At 35.0% G+C, this 26,857-nt stretch overlaps 1 protein-coding gene across 1 annotated transcript in view; it reads right to left on the bottom strand.

Moving 5' to 3' along the window:
• LOC108704343 (lipopolysaccharide-responsive and beige-like anchor protein) overlaps positions 1–26,857 on the bottom strand; it is a 369,752-nt gene that overhangs the window by 261,359 nt on the left and 81,536 nt on the right. Inside the window, exon 33 of the mRNA XM_041579550.1 lies at positions 25,059–25,120. Coding sequence (XP_041435484.1) covers positions 25,059–25,120 — 62 coding nt within the window. The remainder of the gene's footprint in view (positions 1–25,058; positions 25,121–26,857) is intronic.

Raw genomic sequence — 26,857 nt, 5'->3', positions numbered from 1 at the left:
TGTTTGTCTACATAAAATATGCCTTAATATTCTTAGTGTATACGGTTATTAAACTACATGCAATACTTTAACAAATATAAATGCCGGTTACCCATCATACCCTCTTTTCTCTTTAGATTTTAAGCTATAATGAGTACTACCTTCTATATTGGTTACTTTTTGAATATCTGATACACCTTTATGTTCAACAGCAAAGACATAAAATAATTTTCTAATTCTAACACAATTAGTTTGCCATAATCTATATATACTGTAAGTAAACATAAAATGCAGTCACCTATGGTATTCTCTAAAATGTGATTATTACAATGTACAAGTCATCTCTTAATAAAACGAAGGCTTTAGCCATAACTATTCCGTTAGAACTAGCCGGAAGGGCAACCTGAAAGCACGAAGTGTGACACGTCATGTTTCTTAATATCATCAACGTCCCCATAAAAGTACACATAAAAAGAAAGCAGTTGAACAAAGAACATCTAAACATGGATCGAGAAAATGATATCATGCCAGTTTCTCCACTGCCGAGATTTATTCAAGTAGGTGTTAGTCTAAACAATTTCACAAACCACAGCTGCGCTGAACTTAAAGAGAATGTTAAAAATAATGGGCACCATCTATCATGATGAATTCAATATTTCATCACACAAGGTATGCCATCTACAACTATGGCAAACAATATGATATAAAGTGTATAATAGCATTGGTTATCTTCTCCCACCGGTCCTAGTGGAAACGCTGTAAAAGCCTTACTCCTATCATTAATGCAACACTGTAAGGCACATTTCAACACTTTCATGAAGGAGGGGCTGCAGAAAGGATTCAGCTATGTCAATATTGTAAAGCCACTATAAGATTTGCTTAATTGATAAACATTTCCTGCCTTGCCTTGTATTGGAGTGCTACATAAATAAAGTATCTTTGACCGCAATAGAAGATCTCACACTATATCTACACATTTCAAGTTCATGACCTGTTTCACATTTATGGATTTAAATTAAAAAAATAAAAAATTAGCAAGAAAAATAAATAAAACAAGAGGCATAATAACAAAAGAGTATTAGAGAAAGAATAGTTAGAAACCTATCAGGAAGATAGGAGTCAGTAACAAGAAAAAAGCATTTCAGTGCACTGATTAATGTTAGGATGCAAATTGCCACTGACAAGGAAAGTTTGTCTTTTTACAATTACAGGCATTAATATGGAGTAGCAATTGCACTACTAAAGTGCTATCATGAGATTCCATTTGCACATATGATAATATCAGATGAGGCGCTTTGTAGCTGCCTTGTTGCCACACATTTCTCATGATAGTCTCAGAGATAAATTGTTCAGAACTGATGCAGAGTGCTTCCTAAACAACAAGTTGGTCTGAAGGTGCCCAATTGGCAGTTTATATCTGCCTCTATATGGCCAGCTTTACACTAAATCCACAGCTTATTTGCCCAAGTACAGTTCTCTCTAACTTCATGCCTAACAAATATCTGGAATGAAAATGGCAAGATATTTACTGGGCAGGTTAAGAATCTCATGAGAGAGTATGTTGATGCAATCTTCTCCCAACAGCCTGCACTGGTGCGAATTATGATCTGATTATTGGACCAGCATATAGGTATCATATTGGGCAATAATATGCTAATTTCGCAGCCTTGCAAAATAAGCATATGTATGGCCACATAAAGGGATATGGTCATAGGAAAACATGTTTTTTTTTTCAAAACCCATCAGTAAATAGTGCTGATTCAGCAGAATTCTGCACTGAACTCTGTTTTTCAAAAGAGCAAACAGATTTTTTTTAGATTTAATTTTGCAATATCACATGGGACTAGACATATTGCCAGTTTTACAGATGACCCCAGTCATGTGACTTTTTCTACGATTAACATACAAAACACACTTTTTACTGCTCTACTGCAAGCTGTGATCTTAACTCCCTCCCTTTCCTCCCCAGCAGCCCAACAATGGAACAATAGGAAGGTAACATGTTGTAGCGGCCATTACTTCAGTGATAATAGATTATCTGTATTAATTCTGACTATTTTAACACAATTCAAAAGGACAATAAGCATAGTAGCTCAATAACAATTAATAGACTATACCCTGTTAACAACCAAACCCTAGAAAGGATATGTAATAAGGATAAAAGTTTTCTACAGTTCTTATCACCTATAGCAACCATCAGCAGGTGGCACATACTCATCACCTGTTTAAATGTAAACATTTCATTGGTTGCTATGGGTTACTGTACCTTGGCATATTTTGTGCCTTTTATTACATTTGGTGGCTGTTTTGGTTTCGGTGGACCTTTTTTCCAAGGTGCAACATGTTACAGATCACTTCTGATAGTGTAATACAAATGTATTCACAGGAAGTTTTAACTAGAAAACCAATAGTCAAAGGTTCTATTATAATAACTTTCCCGTAATAATAAACACGCAGGGCTTTGCCCGCATGCATTGAGCTCCGAGTGCCGGTTTTTCTTCTAATAAGCTTTCCCTTCTCATTCATGTTTTGCATTGGCAAACTACAAACCATTTTGAAACTGTGCCTAATGTCTACATCACACACACTTTTTAACTGTACAATAATACACAAATTATTTTTAAATATTGCTAAATGGAATGATCTTTTTAAAAACTGTACTCTGGATTGCTTTTACGCTTTCAAGGACTGAAAACTTTTTGTCTTGCAAACTCAGCAGCTTGACAAGTCCACCGAGAGTTGCCAAGGAGCCTGAACTTCAAAACATGATAAAAAGATAACGCTACATAACACTACAAGGTCAAATACGAAAAGAAATAAGATGGGTGTAATGGTAATGTGCATGTACTTAGAACAAACCTATCAAGAAAGCTTCAACAGTGTTTGTCTTTAATGTCACCACCTTCTCAGCACCACTCAAAACTAACTTTGTTGTAGAAACAAGCAGTCATATTAAGAAGGCATTATCTCAGCTGTTATGTCAGAAGCAAGTGGTTTCTCTACCACTTATGTAAGTGACATTTTAACACATTTAATTCATCACTTTTGCGATCAGGAAAAATTCTATACAAGTGAAAATGTTTAAACCAACAAAGATAATAGTGCCTCATAGAACATTATTTTAATTTTAAATATCTACCAAAAATTAACCCATTCACTGATCCCTACCAGAATTCCCTTTTGTATAAATTTGCCTCAATATCTTCCTGATCTCAACATGCATGGGATCAAATATTTGGAAATGACTGTTCTTAATGGAGACTTCTGCCACATTCAGTACAGATATCCAAACTGGCTTTGGGAAGGTTTTGAATACTCCTGAAGTTTGTGTAAAATTACATAAAACCATGACAGATTTATGTCAACTGAATCTAAGCTAAAACAAATGGACAAAGCAAAATAAAGATGGTCACAAAAGTTCTCAGTCACAGCCTAATGTTTCTTGGTACGGGAGTTCCAAGTGTTGCAAAGTAGGAGCAGTGTCGAAAATTCCTAAAGCCAGGCTTTCTGGGAAATTTAAAATGATTCACTTTTATTAAATATGCAAGATGCAGGTTATGTACTACCTTCTTCTGTGTCAGCTGCCTGTATCTATCTGTCTGACTTTGCATAAAGGGTTTGTGAGAGTGAGGGCATTTATAGAGTCCATAGGACAACATAATGGCCAGTTATTTTGTTTCAATTTCTTTACAATTTCTTTTTTACTCTGAATTTCTGACTCCTGACACAATGTTGCAGAAGCCGGCTGATTAACAGACCTGATGGAAACAGATTTCGGCTACATAGTTTCATAAGGCAGACCCATAGAAGAGAAAAGGATAAACAAATATTGTTTTCAATCATAAAAAACATTTACAAATATAAGTGTAGAAATCATGTTTCTTTGCACAAAAACATTAACACAATACTGTTATTAGTTTTATTCTGTATAAGGGCAAACAAATAAATAGTTCTGAAAAAAAAAAAGTGACAAATCTATTAAAATATAAATGTAATTGTGTGTATGTAAATATAGATATATTTATCACTTTTGAATGTCAGACTGCTGACCGAAACGTCAGGTCTCCTTTCTTTTGATTAAAACACCATTTATGGATTTTTAAGTTCTGTGTGTGCGGACCCTCTTCTCTATATATAAATATATATCTTTAATGAGGTAGTGCATCTTGACAAAGGTCCCAGACCATGGACCGAAACGTTGATGTGCCTAATATGTATCATCTTAGTTAAATAAAAGTTACATTTTATTGAACTGGAGTGCGTGCAGATTTTCTTCTACTACTCAACATTGACACAGCACCCGGAAGTGGAACACTCGAGTATAGCGTGTGCGGACGCCAAAGGCATTGCAATATATATATATATATATATATATATATATATATATATATATATATATATATATATATATATATATATATATATATATATATATATATATATATATATATATATATATATATATATATATATATATATATATATATATATACACATACATACATACATACATACATATACACACACACACACTAAATCAAGCGAATAATATCTGCACTCTCAGGTCTTAAAAATAATGAAAATGTATTGTTCAATCACAGACTGAAGTTTCAGCCCCCTCCAGGGCCTTTCTAGAGTTAGAGTTAAACCTGCCTTAAATACATAGATTGGCACCAATCTATCTAATTACACTGGAATGTAAATGTGTGTGTGTGTGTAAGTTGTACAGTACATGGAAAAATATTGTAAACAAAAACACAGCTCATCACATTCTGCCATCCTAATTTTCTTTCACATAAATAATTCTTTACTGAATCTTTTAATATGTTTCTAGACTTGGGGAACCTCGAAACCAAATCTACATGTTAAGGCTAAAAAATGTAACCAAATGCCTGACACAGAAGGTAACCTACAAATGCACTCTAAAGGGAATATTCTGCGAGCCACAGTTCTTTCATCTGGCCGATTCAAGTTCTTTTTCTAATCAATAGTAGAGTTTAGTTTCAGCACTGGGTGATAAAACTAGCTTTAAGCACATCAGTTACAAGCTCTAAACAGATGATCATCATTAGGCTTCTGTTACAATCATGTATACCAAGGCTGTATAAAATGTATCCTATTAGTATATGGTCGGTCTGTTTGACAACTGTAGGCTTGAAGACAAATAGCAGCTGCTGCCCTCTGAGGTTTTAAGTCATGTCTATTGGGAATCTCAAGCCCAAATGGAAAAAAAATAAGGCTGGTTCGTTACACTGGGGAAACTGGCAGCACTTCCATTATAATGTACATCAAAGAACTACTTATTATTTATTACACCATAAACTCATATAAACAATAAATTGTATGAATCATTATGAAACACCAGTGCCTTAAAATAAAAAAAAATTAAAAAGGCAAAACGTGCCTATATAATAACTTTATTTAAACATAAGTATGGACACTGCATATGAATAACTGCTTATAAAGGACTAATGAAAAAAAATTAAGAAAACCAGAAAAAGTCAGATACAAGGGGGCAAATTCACTAAAGGACGAAGCGCCTAACGCTAGCGTTAATTCGCTAGCGTAGCGCATTTTCGTTAATTCACAGATTCACTAACGGATGCTGGCGTAAATTCGATAGTGTTACTTCGCACCCTTACGCCTGGCAAATTTGCGCAATGGACGTAACTACGCAAATTCACTGACGTACGCATTTTTCTGAACGCTACCTTTTACGCCAGACTTCCTTCGCCACCTCAGACCAGGCGAAGTGCAATAGAGTAGATAGGGATTGCTTCAAAAAACAGTTAAAAAATCCCAAAAAACGCTGGCGTTTTTTCTTTTTATACGGGTGATAGGCTGAAAAAGATCAAAATTTCCCCTCCGAAAGCGATTTCCTTTCTCTACCAGATTATGTCTGAATTATCCCGGCGCCCGGCTCTTTACTTTAAATCTAAATGGGAATCTGACCTGGCCATTGAGATACCTATGGACTCTTGGGACAAAATTACTCAGCTAATGCACACATCCTCTACTTGTACGAAAATGCAGGAACTTAACTATAAAATATATACAAAATGGTACAAATACCCCACTAAGTTAGCTTTGATTTATAGGACGGCCTCGCCTCTCTGTTGGAGATGCAAGGTCAATCCGGGCTCTCGGTTGCATATATTTTGGGGTTGCCCCGTCCTGAAGCCATTCTGGGTCGCCGTAAGGAATGTCATTTTAGAGATTACCGGGACTGACATTGAAGACGACCCCCTCGTAGCCTTACTATACACAATACACATCTTCCCTGGTCTACTTACAAAAAATCTTTGACACCTATATTATTAGATTCCGCCAAGGCGCTAATTCCACTACACTGGAAACGGACCGACCCTCCAGTTATTAAAGACTGGTGTAACAAGGTGATGGAAGTCTATAGATTTGAGCTGCTGAGACCTACCTCGGAAAGAGAAACGAGGAATTTCACAAAAAAATGGTTCTATTGGACCCAATACGTACATTCTGACCAGTACCTGCGGCTTCTCCAAACCTGAAGTCAGAGTAGGCTAAGGTGACTTCTCCGGGCCGTCAAATGTTTCTTTTTATTTCTATGTGATATCTCTTACCAGCTCTCTCCCCCGGACTTCGGCCATGCTGACTCAGGTAATGGTCTTGTTTTTGCTAAGGGACGTTTACTGATTTTTCTGTGCATAATCCTGGACAGTTCTTCTCCTCCTTTCCCATTTCCCATTCTTTCCTTTCTGATCTTTTTCTCTTTTCTTGACTTCTTCTATCCTTTCCGTTCTATTTGTTTTTTTGTTACAATAGCTTTTGATATGCAAAAATACTCATTGGTTTCCACCCCACTGACTTCTGTCTACACTGTCATATCTGTACTTATTTGATATTAACCAGATGTTTCTCGTTTGAAGGGTCGATTGTAGAACTTAGGACTGTCTTAGACATCATTGTGTCGATCACTCCGAGCACATTTCCTTTTTGCTCTAGCTGCTGTCACGTCTTTGTGGAAGCTCGGATACTGGTCTGATTGTAGACACGCTACTATGTTATCTTATGCACTGCTGTGATCTGTTGCTTGCATTATGCCTTTCATTCTGTACTGTGGATTGTGTGAAACCAATAAAAATTTTATTTTGAAAAAAAAAAGGAAAGGATCAAAAATTTTTGGGGCTACCCTCCTTCCCCTTCTTCATTTCCTAACTAATGGCACCTTAACTATACAGTGGGCACATGTGTAGGGCAAAATAAAAATTTTATTTGCTGTTTTGAAGGTTTCCCAGGCTTGTGTAGTGCTGCTACATATACCTCCATTGTAACTTGAATTTGGCACCGTATGCAAATTAAGCTTCGCTAGCGTAACTTCGCTTTGCTTGGCGAATTAACGCTAGCGCAACTTCGCAATCTTACGCTTCCCCTGAGCGCAACTTCGGATTTTAGTGAATATACGTAGCGCTGGCGAAAATACGCCTGGCAAAGTGCGGCGAATCGGACGCTGGCGCAACTACGAATCTTAGTGAATTTGCCCCAATGTGTTCATCCTTTAAGCATTTAATACATGTGAAAATATGGGACTTAACCAATCAAAACACCTTCTTCTTCTTCTTTTGCTTGCTTTATATTTTAAGGGTAACTGGTATTAAAATTAAAAAAGAATCTCTGCCTTAAAGAAACAGCTACTGTCTGTATTAGGTAACAAGTGTTATGCTATGGCGCATGTATGAATCTGAATCAGGAAAACCAATCCACCAAGTGTCAGTGATTGGAATACCTAACCTCCAAACAGCATGACAGTATTCTTTATAGCAGTAACATAATTAGGGTTGAAACAGCATATTAATAAAACACTTAACTCAAGCCCTGATCATTTTTATTTCTAACACCAACTGCTGACCTTTAAAAAGCTCTAATGGAAAAAGATACAACTCAGAGACGTTTCATTTACAGGTATGGGATCCATTGCCCAAAAACCATTATCCAGAAAGCTCCAAGTTACAGAAAGACCATCTCTCCTAGACTCCATTTTATCCAAATAATTTCATTTTTTTTTAATTTTCTCTATAATAATAATAATAATAATAATAATAATAATAATAATAATAATAATAATAATAATAATAATAATAATAGAGTACCTCGTACTTGATTCAAACAAAGATATAATTAATCCTTATTGGAAGCAAAACCAGCCTACTGGGTTTATTTAATGTTTAAGTTATTTTACAGTAGACTTGGTATGAAGATCCAATTTGTAGAAAGATCCGTTATATGAAAAACAGGTCCCAAGCATTCTGGATAACGGCTCCCATACCTGTACTAAAATTAAGCAGCATGGGTAGCGATTTTAAGCCTCACAAGATATCTTCGAATAATGAAGCACCAAGGAGACCAAACTCCAATAGTTAAAAAATATATAATTTATTAATATCCATTTAAACTTCGCATAAGCATGAGAAAAACAAAGTTCAACGCTAGCAGAGTAAGAGTTTATACGTTTGAGGAACCAAAAGCCAAGAATTGATTTGGAATCAAATATTTACCACCTAATTTAATACCTTTTGTAGGAAAAAATGTATCTTAAAGGACAAGGAAAGGCATAAAAATAAAATACCATTTTTAACTTTCTTTAATGAAAAAGAACCCTATCTCCAATATACTTTAATTAAAAAATGTGTACCGTTTTTTTATAAGAAACCTGACTGTATGCAGTGAAATTCTCCCTTCATTTACTGCTGTGGATAGGAATTGTCAGATGGTCCCTAACTGCTGAGCAGGGAAACAATCATACTTATGAACAGCAGGAGGATCCCCCCATCTTACTTACCAGCCATGCAGAATTCAAGCAGCTTTGTTTATGACGATCCCTAAGCAGCCCAGACCACACTGAGCATGTGCAGGGTCAGGCAAAGATGATTAACAAAGTTACAAGATGACAGCCCCTTGTGGCCAACTTTGAAATCATACATCATTTGTTTGATTAGGCTTTGTGGAGCAGTAAGTTCATGCTTATGTTTAGTATACAAAATACAGCATTTCTAGCCTTATTCTATTTTAAACTTTACTTGTCCTTTAAAGGGGAATCGCAAAAATACCACTAAACAGAATGGGGGACCATTTAGAAGTCCTGATGAGTGGTTCTTAATCTCTGCCCTACAAAGATCTCATATCATAGTTGTGCAAAACCTGCTGCTGTAGTCAATGTTAGGTCTTTAGCACAGAACATGATCACAAGGAAAAAGAGAATTGGCCACAGTCACATGTTAAATTTTTGTTTTGTAAATAATTCTGTTAAATAGAAAATGCTTTTTTTCCTCTCCATTATCATTTGTTCAAGAGAAATGAAACATGTATTTACACAGCTTCATTAGATGTTTAATATGACAGCCTCGTGTGTATAGAATTCAGAGGAAATGTTCCTACAGAATATTTATTACAGTAACAAATCTTAGAAGTGTTATATAAAATTCATTAGTTTGCCTTAATCAATTCTCAAATCAACATGCACATTAGTTCCTGACAGCCTAATTCAAAAAAGCTATTACAACCCTATATCTTATGTAGAAATATGAAAGAAAGCAACAATGTTAAACCAGTTAAACAGAATGAAAATGCTAAGAAAACTGATTAGGGATGATATATTTGAATTTCTAGTGCTGAAGTTTAATTACAACTAACATAATAAAATAGTTCCTTTATTATTTTACAGCAAGTAATGGCCTCAGATACAAATATAGTACCAGGCTCTCCCCAACTAAATGATCAATCTCCTGGTATTGTACCATAAGAATGCAATTTGAGCAGAATACAAAGTTACATTGCAAAAGTAATCAGTTATATGCAGTCCATCTCTACTACTGCACATTTTCGAAAACAAAGTCCAAACTTGAACTTTTTTTATTTTATTTTTTTAAAACGGGTGTGGGGGGCTTCTGAATCATGTGCAATAATAAGTTGCAGAGGGGTAAGCACTCCTGCAAAGTAGTCTTGGAAAATTGGGAAAAGCCACTGGTTCTGGCTCAAGCTTACCAACTATATGAATGCCTCGAGAGACCCATTTATCAATATTATTTTTAATTACAGGGAGTCCTCGAGTTACAAACATCCGACTTACATACAACTCACACTTACAAAAAGAAGCTATAATAGTAATGTACTGTGGTTTGCTTGGCCTTAATTAACATTTAGCTCAATAAAGCACCTTCCCCAATACCCTCTGGAATGTGTTCTCTACTGCAGAGCACAGAAAGGTAAAAATAAATACTATGTTAAGACAAACATCTGTCTTGTTGCATTTAATAAGTAAATGTATATGTTTCAACTTACATACAAATTCAACTTAAAAACAAACCTACAAACCCTATCTCAGTGGCGTAACTACCGGGGGGGAGCAGGGGGTGCAATTGGGTCAGGGCCCGCACCCCGTCAGGGCCCCCCCGGCAGCTCGCGCCACTGTCCTAATGCGGTTGTTTCTGGCCGTACGGAGGGGGCGGGGCCTGGCTGCACGTCCCGCGCCAGGGCCCGTCCCCCTCTAGTTACGTCGCTGCCTATCTCGTACGTAACCCTGGGACTGCCTGTATTTACAGATAGAAATTCTCTTCTATATTTCAAGTAAACAAATAGTGCAAGGCGTGTGTGAACCATATAGTGTATTGGTCTATAAAAATGCAGAAAAAGCAACCATGCCATAGAGGATAGGTTATAAGAGAGCATTTGCTGAGCCCCTCACTGAAGTTACATAAGTAATTAAAGAGTATAGGCTGCAGACTGAAGGTTTTTGGATCTTCATACCTTAAGTCTCCTAGAAAATAATGTAAACATTGAATAAACCCAATAGGCTGTTTTTGCTTCCAATAAGGATTAATCATATCGTAGTTTGGATCAAGTACAAGGTACTGTTTTATTATTACAGAGAAAAAAAGAATCATTTTTAAAAATTTGGATTATTTGGGTAAAATGGAGTCTATGATACAACCTTTCCGTAATTCAGTGCTTTCTGGATAATGGGTTTCCGGATAACGGTACTTGGAAAAAACTGTCTGCATGCTAAAAGATTTAAAAAATCTATCTGAATTTGTTTGACAAAAAAATTAAAAAACCTGTGTGAAGCTTAATCGATTGTCTGCCCATTTAAAATGATAATATTATCCTGTCTTGTGTTATATAAAAAGTATGAGGACAGGAACTAGACAATGGCTGTTTTGCTCCATAAAGCGCTACTTTAGCAAGCCAATAACACGCATATGAATAGACTAGAGCCGATTCTAATGTAATGTCTTACAAAACATGTTGGGCAGTTGTATACTGCAGACAAAATAATGGATACTAGTAAACAAAGTTAAAATTAAACAGTGTGTTTGAAATATTATTTTCTTATTTAGTTAGTAAAACCAAATACTAGGGCATTTGGGCATTTAAAGGAGAAGGAAAGGTTAAAACTAAGTAAGCTTTATAAGAAAGGTCTACATAAATACACCAATAAACTCTCAAAGTAATGCTGCTCTGAGTCCTCTGTCAAAAGAAACACTGCATTTCTTCTGTTCTTCTTTATGTACACAGACTTCCTGTTTTCAGCATAAACCTCCAGGGCTTGGGCTTGAGCATGCTCAGTTTGCTCATCTCCCCCTCCCTCCTGTAATCTGAGCTCAGAGTGAGCAGGTAGAAACTCAGGCAGGAAGTGATGTCACAACAAGATAATACGGCAGCTGCTATCCTAAACAAACAGAGAGTGTTTCTAGCCCTATGTAGTCGGGTAAGGTAAAGCATTCGGCATAATAAATATAGTCTCATATCTTGCACTATTGTGGCTAATCTATTGGCATTAAACTGCCTGGCCTTACTTCTTTAATATGTTTGCTTGTCATATGATTAGCCCTACCATAGTTTTAGTATTGAAAGACAATCAGTTATCATTGTGCAGGCATCTTGCTTCATTCAGCTGTTAAGAGTTGAATAACTATGTTGTAACCACAGTGGGCCAAATTAAAACACACATTACTTAGAACAGTCTCTACATTTAGAGCCCCACTTCCTGTCAGGAAGAGTTTCATTTCACTGCATAGCCCAATCAGCAGGGAGCTACTAGAATTAAGGGCCAGTTGATATTACTTTGTTTAGCATCAGCCACCCCCGAGAATAATGTTCAAACATTTTGCAGAGAGGTCAGTATGGTCTTATCCTTCTGACTAGACTGTAAAGCCATGGGGTGTGCTCATTTTTCTATGAAGTTCACCTTAAAGAGTGGTATTTTTTGAACCCCAGAACACACAGAACAGGAAGCCTTGTGCCTCTGACAATGATTGTTTTGATACCAGTGTTATGATATTTGACTTTTTCCATCTGCACTTCACAGCTTGTACATGTGTCTAGTAAAGCTTTCTTGTTTATATTACACTGACATTTTAAGGAATTGAAACAAAATCTTCTTTGTATGAAGGAGGAGAAAATCATTATATGAATAATTATTTGTGAAAAAGCAAGCTAAAATATTGCACGCTGATTTCAGGGCACAGGTGTATAATTTAAGCAAAACATTATTGCTCCTTCAAAGGGTAATCAAGTTGTAATGTTCCAAAATATCTGGAGGTTTGTGTGGTTTACAGCATATGACCCCAGCTTTTAGTCTATTAATCTGCCTTTAACATCAGAGCAAAAAAAAAAAAAAGTTATCGCTGGTTTATGACATTGCCATTTCAAGAAATTCTCCTTGAGATCTTTTTGTGCAGAAAAAACAAACAAACATTCATATGGAAGAGTCTCACATTAATCATACATCCATTTCTCATTTTTTTCACCCCTATAGAATATAATTTTCATAAGGAAAGCCTTTAATGTAAATGTAGACTGCTGAAGGAGGGATGGAAGTCAAAAGGAAACCGTCAACAGAGTAAAACACATCAAAGCAAAGGGTCATGGAAAAATAAAAGGGTATTTCCTGAAGGTGTTAATATAAGGTTATGAAGGAGATGTGTGCAGCTTTAGATTTCTCGAGTATTAATGGTGTATATTATAATAGCATTAAGGGGGTCTGGCGACCCCACAAAATTTTGTTATCGGGTCCCCCACCCCACACAAAATTGGAGATGACCACCAATACGCAAAAATGTATGGTTCAACCGCCTTTTCACGTGTGGTTAAAGTCACCAGCAACCCATCCCCCTCAAGGGCCCCGGGCCACCCATGCCAGAAGGGACTTCTACCTCTACAGTTAAACCACTGGTTAAAAGATACAGTACAAGAGGAAGGTGATTCCTGCCCTGAAAAACGTTCAATCTGTAGTAGTAGGCAACAGACTTTGGGGGATGGTTCATTGCAAAGTAGCTGCGACAAAAGTCTCTTTGGACACCAAAAAAGCATATAAATGCAATTATCATTTTGCTGCTATAGATACAAACACTGAATGGTTTAATACAGGTATTCCATTTTTTTTTGGTTTTGGTTTTTTTTTTTTTTTTAAATTGAACAAAGTTCAGCAAACTAATTAGGGGGTAGGCGAATTTGAGGCACAAAGCTTATAAAATAGAATTAACTTTAATAGGATATCCTGTATAGCATGGGCAAGCTATGGTTAGCATCAGCACAGAAATATCTATAGTAAGTAAAACCAACTGCACTTGCTGTATTTTTTGTTTTCATTGACTAGCTTTCTCAATTCAGAATGGCTTGTACAAAGATGTTGCTGGAGTTAAATACCCTGGAAGTTTACTCCTATTAGCATGATATGTTTAGAATAACCAACATAGGGTCAGAGACCTCATGTACGAGTAACATTGTGTGTATCTGCATTATATAGGCTTTATCATTCCTCACACTGAATCTTTAATTCCTTTTTAAACATCTTTCAAAGACATCAAACTAACCCCACTACACACCAGAAAACATTAGCGCTGCTATATACACAGCCTAAACGAATCTGTGCCTATATAAGAAGGAGGAATTATGTTTTAATGGTTATGTTAATAATTGACAGACCTAACAATAAATAAATAAATCTGCTTATAAGATATGGACAGAGCAATGACAGAAGGATTAGAGTGACATCCAGAAAGCCCAAAATAATCCTTGGGCACATGCACAAACATACTAGAATAAACTCTCTAACTTTGTATCCATCATCACTCACCACAGCTCTCAAAGGAAAACAAGGAGAATTAGAGCTGAAATACTCTGGTGTGAATCCCAGGAGAAAAGCCAGGGGACCTTGACATGTCACCTAAACCCTTCACAACTGTGCAACACTTATTCTTTAAGCAATAAAGTTCTTTTCAATTGTAGGAACTTTTCATAAAATACACATTGAAGATTAATCCTTGAGGTTCTTCATTAAAGGGAAACTATTGTGAAAATGAAAATTTCATATAATCATACTGAAATAATCACACTTAACATAATCAATTAAAACATTTGTACATTTCCGAAATAATCAAATTTATCTTCTCTATCCCTCTTTCAACATCAGTTTCTCTTCATTCTGTTTTCATGCAGGACTTGGGTGATAATCTGTTAGATCCAATATATCTTTTATGGGGGGGGGGTTCCCTTTCCTAACAGCAACAAAGACATTTTCAGTAAAGGCCTGGCAAGGAATTACTAGGAATGGGGGGGCGGGAATCCAGCAGTAATTTAAATTATTGAGAATGTATAATTTAAATATATATATATATATATATATATATATATATATATATATATATATATATATATATATATATATATATATATATATATATATATATATATATATTCGTTTGTCCAATTACTTTTGAGCTCCTGTAATTGAAAGTGGGGTATATGTATAAAAGTGTCTTCAATTGCTAAATAGATCATAGACAATCTTTAAAAGTAAAAAGCCAGGTTAATTTCTACGTTAGCTGTTAGAATATTATAGTGTGGTCTATTTTAAGCAATTGGCCTTCATTATTTATTTATTTATTTTATAGTTTTTGAATTATTTGCCGACTTTTTCTGACACTTTCCAGCTTTCAGATGGGGGTCAGAGACCCCATCTAAAATACAAATGCTCAGTAAGGCGCCAAATGTACTGTTATTTCTCCTTTTTTTTTTACTCATATAGGCCCTTTCCTATTCATATACCTGTCAAATCAATGCAAGATTGCTAGGATAATTCAGACCAAGGCAACCAGATTGCTTAAATTTCAAACCGGGGAGATACAGAATAAAAGGCTAAATAACTCAAAAACTACAAGTAATTATAAATGATAAAACAATTGCAAATGGTCACAAAAAATCACTGTCTACATCATAATAAAAAATAACTCAAAGGTGTCCAACCCTTTAAAAATATGAAAATTGCATCACGGAGCAAATATTAATGGACCAGACTGTATAGAGAAGACAATGGTTATAGATTTATTAAAGCGGTTATAATAAAATTTTCATTTTTGAAAACCTTTATACGAAACTGTTGGAGCCATGAAAGAATTTCTTTGTACCTGCTGAACAGGCTGATTAACGTTAAAAATAAATAACATTTAAAGATTGTTAGGGTCACTAGATTTATAATGACATGAAGGTAACGGCCCAAATTACAAAAATATCTTTTAATACAACTACTGTAATTATTATACAAATTTACTACCTTGTTTAATGTTAAGCCCATTGCTGCTAAAAGGCTTCTAAATGAACTAAAGACAACATAATGTTATCCCTTTAGTGAATTCCTTTGGATATACAGGCCACACTGGTTGAGGCTCCGTTTTCCAATGCATTCTATGTATTCCTGATAAATGGGAAAAGAATAGATGACCAGGCAGAAGGCTCAGACAATAACATGTGATTTACAAGACATGAATGCAACTACTGCAAGATTTATCTGACAGGCTCTCCGATAGTGGACTGCAGAGTATCCGATGGGATGATTTCTAGTCTAGAAAGTCTGCTAGTGAGTAGCCACACACATTATTTATTTATTAGATGTTTTGGGTTGAAACCATTTTAAATGATGCACTTCACAATGCATAGCCATAAATTCAGCTTTAAGCCTTGGAAGGGCGGTAGTGTTATTGGAATGTATGTCAACCTGAATAAGGACGAGCAAAACAAAGCTTTTATCAAGCAACCTTCAAATACGGTGTCTATTGTTTCAAAAACTATATTCATGTCAGTTAGACAAAAATGTTCTGCCATATTAAATTACGTGAAATATTTCTTAAAAGACCAAAGTGAACATTTGGTAGTAGAAGTGCTTACAAGCAAAACAAGAATTGTACTGACAACATGCCATTAACATTTCATTTAAATTCACTAAATATTACAATTAAGTAACATTTCTTCCATTCAGAGGAGTTACTTGTCTCCTTTCTATAGTACAATTAGTACACAAGGCCTTCACAATGAGGATTCCTTTTCATAGATGTATATATATTATCAGGATACTATAATGCTTAGTTATGTGCAATGTCTAACAAAGTAGAATCGTTTTGGAAAACAGATTTGAACGACTAAAATAAGCTTCTCGGTATTAAAGTGGACCTGTCACCCAGACATAAAAATCTGTATAATAAAAGTCCTTTTCAAATTAAACATGAAATCCAATTTCTATTTTTTATTAAAGCATTCATAGCGGTTGTGAAGCTCATTTAAAAATCTCAGCTGTCAATCAAATATTGTCTGCCATGCCTCTATGCCCTGGCATAGAGGCGGGGCAGACAATTACTTTCACTTTCCATTCAGCACTTCCTAGATGTCACTGCTCTCCCCACATTCCCCGTTCTCTTCACTGTTTAATTGTGTAGCCAGGGCATGGGGATGGACATCAGGTCCCCCATTCTGGTGCAAAACAAGATTCTGAGATGATACAAGGCTTGTCTTAATAATAGTGTCCACAAAATGGCTCCTGCTTGCTATAATTATGAATTCCCAGACTGAAGGAAACAAGATTCAAATAATTTATATAGTGTAATTAAAGTTCATTTTGCTTGACTGATGTAATAAAAAAAGGATTATGAATAATTTTTTTGGGTGACGGGTCCCCTTTAAGTAGGAATGAGGTAAAAATTACATGGGCACATAGAAAAACAAAAATAGCACCTTCACATACCAACTAAACAAATCTCTAATCACCCTGAATTAACAGTGCCATATATTTTATATTTCCAGGTTACGGCAGATTCAATAGAAAACCATACTATTCTGCCAGGACCCAACAGGGTTGAAATTATTTTTTACTTCCTTGTTTTGTGACAAAAAGTCAAGTGATTTCCCTCCCCGCCCATAATTTGCCTATGCAATTTAGGATTCAGATTCGGTTCGGCCTGGCAGAAGGATTTGGCTGAATCCTGCCGAAAAAGGCCAAATCTTGGCTGAATTTATTACTGCATTTATTTAAGGAACAAAGTTATCCCAATACCCATGTATAAAAGTAACTGTCCCTTTAGTTGTTCAGTCAACTAACTTTAGATGCAAATTAGATTCAGCTTACTTAACATAGTGAAGCTTGAGTGCAGCCAAACCTGTTGAATTTTAAATTTGTGGCACACAGAGCATTTCTTCCACTGCTGCCACTGGGCACAATAATGGTGAACAAAATACCTTCATCTGCATGTTAAAAAATAAAGTAGGAGGGATTTCAACACCACTCAGAACTCCATACCTCACAACTGTCCCATTTTTCGTGGGACAATCCCGATTTTGACAGCTAAAGCACAGTCCCAGACTGTTAACTGAAATGTCCCAACTTTCTCTTTAATCCCCTGCAATGAACAGCCAGAAAAAGATACAAAGTTTCTAAAACTTAACTGGCTTTTACCAGAGAGCCCAGAATGCTCCCCAGGTGCACTTTGATACTTTTGTAAAAATTTAAGATAAGCTAAACTGTGACTTGCAGCTTAAAAGCAAATTCACCTTCATTAGCAAAACTGTAATAACAAATAAAAACCACAGAAATGTGTTCAAACTTTTATAACCTGACAAATTTAGCAAAATGAACATGGCAATTAGGGCGTGTTCCACAAAAATGGGTGTGGTCAAAAAACTTTCTGTCCCTCTATGTTCTATTTCCAAAATGTTGGGAAGTATGGACTTCTGCAGCAACACAGCCAGAGAAGAATTGGAATAGTGCCCTACATATTTAGGGTTCAGCCTTTTGGAACTCCCATAGGAAACAAAAGATATTAAAATACAGCGGGAGGAGTGGATTAATAATCTAATCTAAAAAAGCTATGGCGAAAAAATGAACATTTTAAATAAGCATCATCTCAAAACTTATATAAATAAATGATATAATCAATTAAAAGTTCTGTTGTGTTTCTGTCAGATTCATGTTTAATAAATTCGTTTCCTCCTCTCAACAATCTGTATTTTTGAAGGCCAAGTTTGATCCGCATTTCTAATACATCAACTTTTTTTACTAGACAATGTACTATAACTGTCTTTTAGGGCAAACTTAAAGGGGATGTTCTATAAAATACTCTCCGTCATATCTCCGCTAAACTAACAAATCCTTAATATACATTCATTAGCAATGACAGGCATCACAAAGGTAAAGAACACACAACTTCTGTGAAACAAATGATTTCTTGGACAGACATAATATCAAAGGCTATTGTTGGGTTTCATGTGGAGGGGTTGAACTTGATGGACCTTGGTCATTTTTTTCCTCTCAACACAATTAACAGTTAATTTTTTACTAACTAGCCTTAGCAATACAGACAGTATAAACATTTGAATTTTCTTGACTTTTTATGTTAAATTCAAAATAATACAGATTTAGTAAATAGAATTTCAATATAATCCAGATTTACGTAAAGCAATCCTGTGTATTTGTATAGATAAAAACCAGACGCAAAATACCACAGTATGACAGACATCTACTATAATTCACATATAAGACTATACACATACAAAAAGGATTAATTACGATATCTCTCTCTCTATCAAATCAACTTTATTGGCAGGACCAAATACATTAAGCATTGCCAAAGCAGGTCTCTCTCTCTCTCTCTCTCTCTCTCTCTCTCTCTCTCTCTCTCTCTCTCTCTCTCTCTCTCTCTCTCTCTCTCTCTCTCTCTCTCTCTCTCTCTCTCTCTCTCTCTCTCTCTCTCTCTCTCTCTCTCTCTCTCTCTCTTCTATATATATATATATATATATATATATATATATAGAGAGAGAGACCTGCTTTGGCAATGCTTAATGTATTTGGTCCTGCCAATAAAGTTTCATTTGATTTGATAGAGAGAGAGCTATAGAGAGAGATATCGTAATTAATCCTTTTTGTATGTGTATAGTCTTATATGTGAATTATAGTAGATGTCTGTCATACTGTGGTATTTTGCGTCTGGTTTTTATATATATATATATATATATATATTTCCCTCAGATATAGAACCAAGGCCTCATAACACCCATCTGCAAAAGTGGGGACCGGTATGACCCAGCCAATTACAGAGGGATCTGTGTGGCCAGAACAATGGGCAAACTGTTTAACAATATCCTAAATAGGTGAATCCTCACATTCCTAACCCAGCACCATGTCCTCATGCCAAACCATCACAAACATCACATCTCTTCTCAGATAGATAGATAGATAGATAGATAGATAGATAGATAGATAGATAGATAGATAGATAGATAGATAGATAGATAGATAGATAGATAGATAGATAGATAGATAGATAGATAGAGAGAGACAGAGAGAGATGTACTGAACATCTAGCATTCAATACCATTTCATGATAACAATGATAAATGTAGAAAGTTTCACGCCTAATTCATAGATTTTAACTCGGCAAAGCATTCATATTATTAACATGATTAAAATCCAGTTTTTGACCTGATCTTATGATCTTTGCTATATAAACCATTCAATCAATTGTTGAAAAATTAATTAAAATGTAAGTATCCAGATACTGCTTCATACCTTATATTACAACCCCCTCCAAAAAAAGTAAAAAGTCTATCAATCAAACTCAACCAATATCCTCCCAGTATCTGCAAAATGTTGAGCTAGGATTCAATTTCATGTATCTCTAGCATTCACAGAACGAGGGACAGTTCACTTTCTAAGAAAATGAATCACACTGGTAATTGCCTTGGTGACCTCTTCAAATACGGAAAATTGAAAGTGAAAATGTAATTATAACAAATAATTATTACAAAAATAATTTTGTAAGCATCTAAAATAACACCCAATCATTTACATTGCACATTTGTGTTTCCGTTTTAAATGTAACTATATATTAGTTTACATCATTTCCTTAGATACAAGAGTGTTTTCATGATTTCTGCTACAAAACAGCAGTGCTATAAAATCTCCTGGAAAAACTGCTGCATACACAGTTTCATTAGCATTACACTGGTCTGTGACACTCATGACAAATAGGCGCATTAGGGAATGTCATTTACCCTTAGTCCCACTATTTCCACTATTCCAAACTGAAAAACAGCACTATAATACATTTTAAAAAGCAGTATAAAAGAGCCAATGTGAAGGTATCGTTAAAATGGAAAAATCACTGTGTATGTCTAAGTTACAACAAGAAATCTTACGACTATTTACTTTTAAAACGTCCAAAGTACACTAGCACATTCAATAAAAGCACCACTGACAATAAATAAATGGGTAACAAAGGAGAAACAACAAAGAAATGGGATTCTATGGAAAAAAAACAAACTCACAACCAATATTTATCAAAATTGAATGGCAAGTCTAAAATAAATAGAAGATAAAACAACCTCAAGTATGCAACCAAAATGGCCATAAGCAATACTCACCAATACAAGCACCAAATAACCAGTATCTGCAGTCCTGCCATGCCTTAGGTATTTGGCATGAGTTTTCTTACCAATTATCTACTATTTCTGCATATTTTATTGGCTGCTATAGTCTATATACACTATATGCTAAGAAGTGAGGGATTTGGACATTATATGGCCATTTTAAGAAGATTAATACAGGCATGGGATCCGTTATGTGGAAAGCTCTGTATTACTGAAAGGCAGTCTTCCGTATACTCCCTTTTATCCAAATAATCCACATTTTCAAAAAGGATTTCCTTTTTCTCCTTTTTCTAATAATTACACAATATCTTGTACATGATCCAAACAGATATAATTAATCCTTATTTTAAGCAGAACCAGCCTATTGGGTTAATATAATGTTTACAAGATTTTCTAGTAGACTCAAGGTATGAATATCCAAATTACGGAATGATCAGTTATCTCAAAAGCCCTAGGTCTCAAGCATTCTGGATTACAGGTCCAATACCTGCATTTAAAGGAAATGTATACCCCTGAACAATATAGGTCTCTATAAAAGTATATTGCATAAAACAGCTCATATGTAAACCCCTGCTTCATGTAAATAAACCATTTTCATAAAAATTCACTTTTTTTGTGCTATGTGCCATTTTAAGAAACCTCTGGGACCATACAATTCATGGTTCCCACAAACAAATCAAGGGCACACTTGAATGTTAGGTCACATTAGCCAATGAATGGACAAAAATATTTTAAGCCAACATTTCTCTCTTTTACAGTTAAAGCTGCCTATTTCTGGTCATACGAACTCTGACTGAGCAAACAGACCATCACAAAATAGTGGCTCAATGTAAAAGTTATAAAATGGGCAATATTTCAATTATATAACTGAATTCTTTATTCTTTAATAGGCTTAATATTATATAAACAATCTGTTGGTTAAGTATTTATTCTGGGGGTATCGTTTGGTTTTAAAGCCACAGGTTTCCACACCAGATAACACTAATAGCAAGGTTTCAGGATTATGCTTTCACTTTTCGTGGACTGCACAGAACTAACTGGCAATTGCCTGGGGTTTACTTTCTCGCATGTATACCAGAAAAAACATTTTCAACAAAGGTTTGAAATATGGACAAATATATGCATAGGGTCTGACATTTTGAGGAACATTTTTTATATAATAGGGAAGCATAGAATTTATGTTTGGTTTGGGATTCAGCTGAATGATTCAAAAAATAAAAAACCTTAAAGGGAACTCCACAAAAACATAACTTAAGCTTTTTGAAAAGTAAACACAATTTCAAGCAACTTTGCAATATATATCAATTAAAAAAATTTGCAGACTTTTCATTATTTGTAATGGTTTCGAACAGTTCCATAAGCCTTGCCCCCTGCTCTGCTTTTGATCTCTTTGACTACTTTGCTGAGCTGACTGACTACGGTTATTTTGTATCAACAGCCAGCTGTCCTTAGCCTGCATCCTCCAAACCCCACAATTCCCTGCACATGTGATTTCAATAAGGAACAGAACATCATAGTGCAATGCATTGTGGGTTATGTAGTTCCTGCATGCTGTCTGTAAGTTGTGGAGACATTGTTACAATTTGTAACATCAGTGTTTAGTCCCTCCTTCTCTGCCAGGATTTCAAATGATTCAGAAAGAAAAGAACTGTTAAACAGCTGGATTTCAGCATAAAAAATGGCATTTACTCATACAGTTTGAAGAAACCGATAATGGTGATGGTTATTTTAGGGGTTTCTGGGGGCCTCTTTATCAAATTTTGGCTTGGAAGACGGAGTTCCCCTTTAAGGTTCAAATTTAGGTAAAGAGCACCCCAAAATTTATGTGAATTTTTAAAGAAGTGAACTGAACTCGAAATTATTTTTTCACAGATGATGTATCTTTCTTATCTCAAGTTTGCATATGCGATTAGGGATTGGGTTCAGTACTTGGCAAAATTTTATGTGGAGGATTTGGTGCCTACCTAATTGTAAATATAAATTTATTTGTACAACACATTTATTAATGGGATACTGTCATGGAAAAACATGTTTTTTTCAAAACGCATCAGTTGATAGGGCTGCTCCAGCAGAATTATGCACTGAAATCCATCTTTCAAAAGAGCAAACATTTTTTTATATTCAATTTTGGAATCTGACATATTGTCAGTTTCCAAACTGCCCCCAGTCATGTGACTTGTGCTCTGATAAACTTTAGTCACTCTTTACTGCTGTACTGCAAGTTGGAGAGATATCACCCCCTCCCTTTCCCTCCCCCCAGCAGCCTATCAACAGAACAATGGGAAGGTAACGAGATAGCAGCTCCATAACACAGCTCCCTGGAAGATCTAACAACAGCACTTAATAGTAAAATCCAAGTCCCACTGAGACTCAGTTACATTAAGAAATAAGAGCCTGCCAGAAAGTAATTCCATCCTAAAGTGCATGCATAAGTCACATGACTGGGGCAGCTGGGAAACTGACAAAATGTCTAGCCCCATGTCAGATTTCAAAATTGAATATAAAAAAATTTGGATTTCAGTGCAGAATTCTGCTGGAGCAGCACTATTTATTTACTGATGTGTTTTGGATAAAACATGTTTTTCCATGACAGTATCCTTTTAAGTTAGACGTGAAAGCACTTAATGCATGGTACAGTATTTACAAAATTCAAATCACTAATACTTTCTATAGTGTAGCTATCAATGTAAGGATGCAAAATATAGAAAATATTAGGGATGAACCGAATCCACTACTTTGGATTCGGCCTAAGCCCCAAATCCTTCACGAAAGAATCAGACGAATACTGAAACCGAATCCTAATTTACATATGCAAAGTGGGGGTGGGAAGGGGGAAACTTTTTTTTACTTCCTCGTTCTGTGACAAAAAGTCACGTGATTTCCCTCCCGGACCCTAATTTGCATATGCAAATAAGGATTCAGTTCAGCCAGCCGAATTCGAATCCTACTGAAAAAGGCCAAATCCCGAACTGAATCCTGGATTTGGTGCATCCCTAGAAAATATCCTGTTATGGTTAAAAGGACAATGAAGAATGACAGCACAGTTTATTGGCCCAGACCAAATAATAGCACGAATCGGAACATGTAGAAAAGGAATGTTCTATGCATGCAATATGCTATACCCTTATTTCCCATTAATTCTAAAGACTTCTTTTCAGAAAATATATTACAAAAAACATACATATTGTGCACCTCAAATTGTTCATATACATTTCCAAACGTATTTTTATTTTACCACTTGATGAACTACCTTTCCAGTGGTTCTCACACAATAGTTAAATGTTGGCAGGTACTTCATAAATATAAATTGCATATTTATTATGCTACTATTGTGCCCAGTGTTTGCAATAATAAGTGCACTAGTTCATTAAGAAATCCATGAGCTCTTATCTCCTGAAGTAATTGTTCTTATTGCACTTTATTGACTATCTGAACAATTGATTCTTCACACCTTCTATGAATCTTTCATTTGTATTCATAAAATGTCTATCAGCAAAGCCTAAATAAATTTGATGGTATAAGCACTCGCATGAAATGGATCAATGAAAAGAAACATTAATTTTGCATTATCCTTATTTATCCATCAGAGTAAACAGAAGGCCTGCAAATAAAGGTCAAAGGTTTGTCCATGCGGCAGAGCCCTTGACCTACAAGCCAATACCCTTCTTATTAAAAAGGCTATTTGGAAACTTCCACTGGGCAGGTCTATCACAGAGAAAAGTTTGTTTGTTTTAACGCTAGAAGAAATCTCAATTAATTACTGCAAGGCTAGACACACAAAAGAAATATATTGCATTAAATTGTAATATACTTATCTCAAGCGTAATAGATACATATCATAGCTAGGCTTGTCATGGAGGGACTAAACTCTCAAATATATTCATTCATTCTGCAAACAACTAGGGTTGCCACCTGGCCGGTAGAAATAATGGTTGATCCCAATGTTATTAATAGGGAAAAAAAGATAAATATATAGGAAGGCCGGTATTTTTTTTCCAGAAAAGGTGGCAACCCTACATACACAACAGATAAATTAAGGTAGAGCTCCTAACAAAGCCAATAAGAAAGAAGGTGTTTTGTTATAACCTCAAAATCATTTTTTTTTTCTGTTTTAGTGCAAAAACCCTTACGTTTCTAAATTTTGTGGGCCCTCAGCCACTGGAAACAAGCCCCGATTGAACCTATATCTCAAATTTGGGTATAGAGTGATGCTAATATGTATATTTCAGAATTTGAAAACATTTGGTCAAGACCAAGAGTTTTTGTATCTTTTGCTTTTTTTTTTTTTATGATGTAAATTCATGAATCCAATAGAACTTTTATATGTAGAAACAAGAATATTTAAAAGTCCCTACCTGTGAACACAGCAGCATGACAAGTTCCACTACAGAGCTGCTTGATTTCATACAAACCAGACCTAAAAAAACAAGAGATTAATAAAAAGACCAAAAAAAGTTTACTCTGAAACAAAAACATTATGCAAAATCATTGTATAAGAAATTATTCGGATTTCTGTTTATTTTCCATGATTAAATAGGATAAATAGTTGTGCATATAACGCAAGCACTTATCTTAACCAGTATTCGATCAATTTAAAAAAAAAAACTAAATCCATGGCACTGTAAACGTGACTGCTTGAGAAATGTGTAACATATGTTTCATCACTTAATACTGGTATTTGCACATGAGAAGTAGAATTATATATGTAGAGAAGGGAAATGGTTTCTTGACCTTTGCTTTCTCTACTGCTCCCCTTCCCTTTAGCCCTCTAGCTATCAATCAAGTTTCCATTTTGTGTGGTGGCAGCAGACATCCCGAACACTCTTATTAGTACTTTGACCCTTGGCCTCACAGTAAACCTTAACAGAAGCCAAAGATTATACTTAAAAGATATTTTTTTGTATTAACTGCCAGTAACTGTGTGAAAAACTTGCACAAAGACAATATAACAGAGGTATATACAAGGCACTTAGAACTAACCTATGCGCAGTTATAATAAACACTTTTTTTGTGTGTTGCACACTTTTTATGGCAATTAAGAACAAAACATACAATTTGTTTTATACTTTTACAGTACAAGTACAGGTATGGAATCTTATCCAGAATGCTCGAAATTACAGAAAGTTGCCTCCAATAGACTACATTTTATCCAAATAATCCAAAATTTTTAAAATGTTATCCTTTATCGCTATAATAATAGTTATAATAAAAATAATAATAATAATAATACAGTACATTGTACATGAGCCAAACTAAGATAATATGAATCCTTATTGGAAGCAGAACCAGCCTATTGGGTTTATTTAATGTTTACATGATTTTCTAGTAGACTTAAGGTATGAAGACCCAAATTACAGAAAGATCCGTTATATGGAAAGCCCCAGGTCCCGAGCATTCTGGATAACAGGTCCCATACCTTGCTGGGATCCATTATCCCGAAACACGTTATCCAGAAAGCTCCAAATTACGGAAAGGCTGTCTCCCATAGACTACATTATGATAAAATAATCCAAATTTTTAAAATGATTTCATTTTTCTTTGTAATAAACAGTACCTTGTAACAAATATATACGAAGATATAATTAATCCTTATTGGACTATAAACCAGCTTATTGGGTTTATGTAATGTTTACATGATTTTCTAGTAGAGATAAGGTATGTAGCTCTAAATTAAGGAAAGATCTGTTATCCGGAAAACCCGAGGTATCGAGCATACTGGATAACAGGTCCCATACCTGTACTAACAATAAGAGGCAGATTTATTAAAGGTCTGGATTGGAGATATATATATCTCCAATCCAATATATATATATATATATATATATATATATATATATATATATATATATATTTATTTATATATATATATATATATATATATATATATATATATATATATATATATATATATATATATATATATATATTTATATTTTTTTTTCGATTTTTTTCTTAAAATAAAAAAAAGTATATTCAAATTTATTACAGTTAAAAAAAAAAACTCACATGAATTTGAAATTCGACCTATGTTGTAAACAAAGTATATGGTACATTACTACGGGCTATGTCCATTATTATAAGTGACTGTCTCTCTTTAACTTTAGAAAACATACATGCTAAATAAGTCTTAACCTTTATACATAAAGTAAAAATC

This window comes from Xenopus laevis, chromosome 1S (genome assembly GCF_017654675.1).
Source record: "Xenopus laevis strain J_2021 chromosome 1S, Xenopus_laevis_v10.1, whole genome shotgun sequence".
In the NCBI taxonomy this organism is placed as follows: Eukaryota; Metazoa; Chordata; class Amphibia; order Anura; family Pipidae; genus Xenopus; species Xenopus laevis.
Note: the sequence above shows the minus strand (reverse complement) of the source record. Positions and strands in the feature narration are given on the sequence as shown.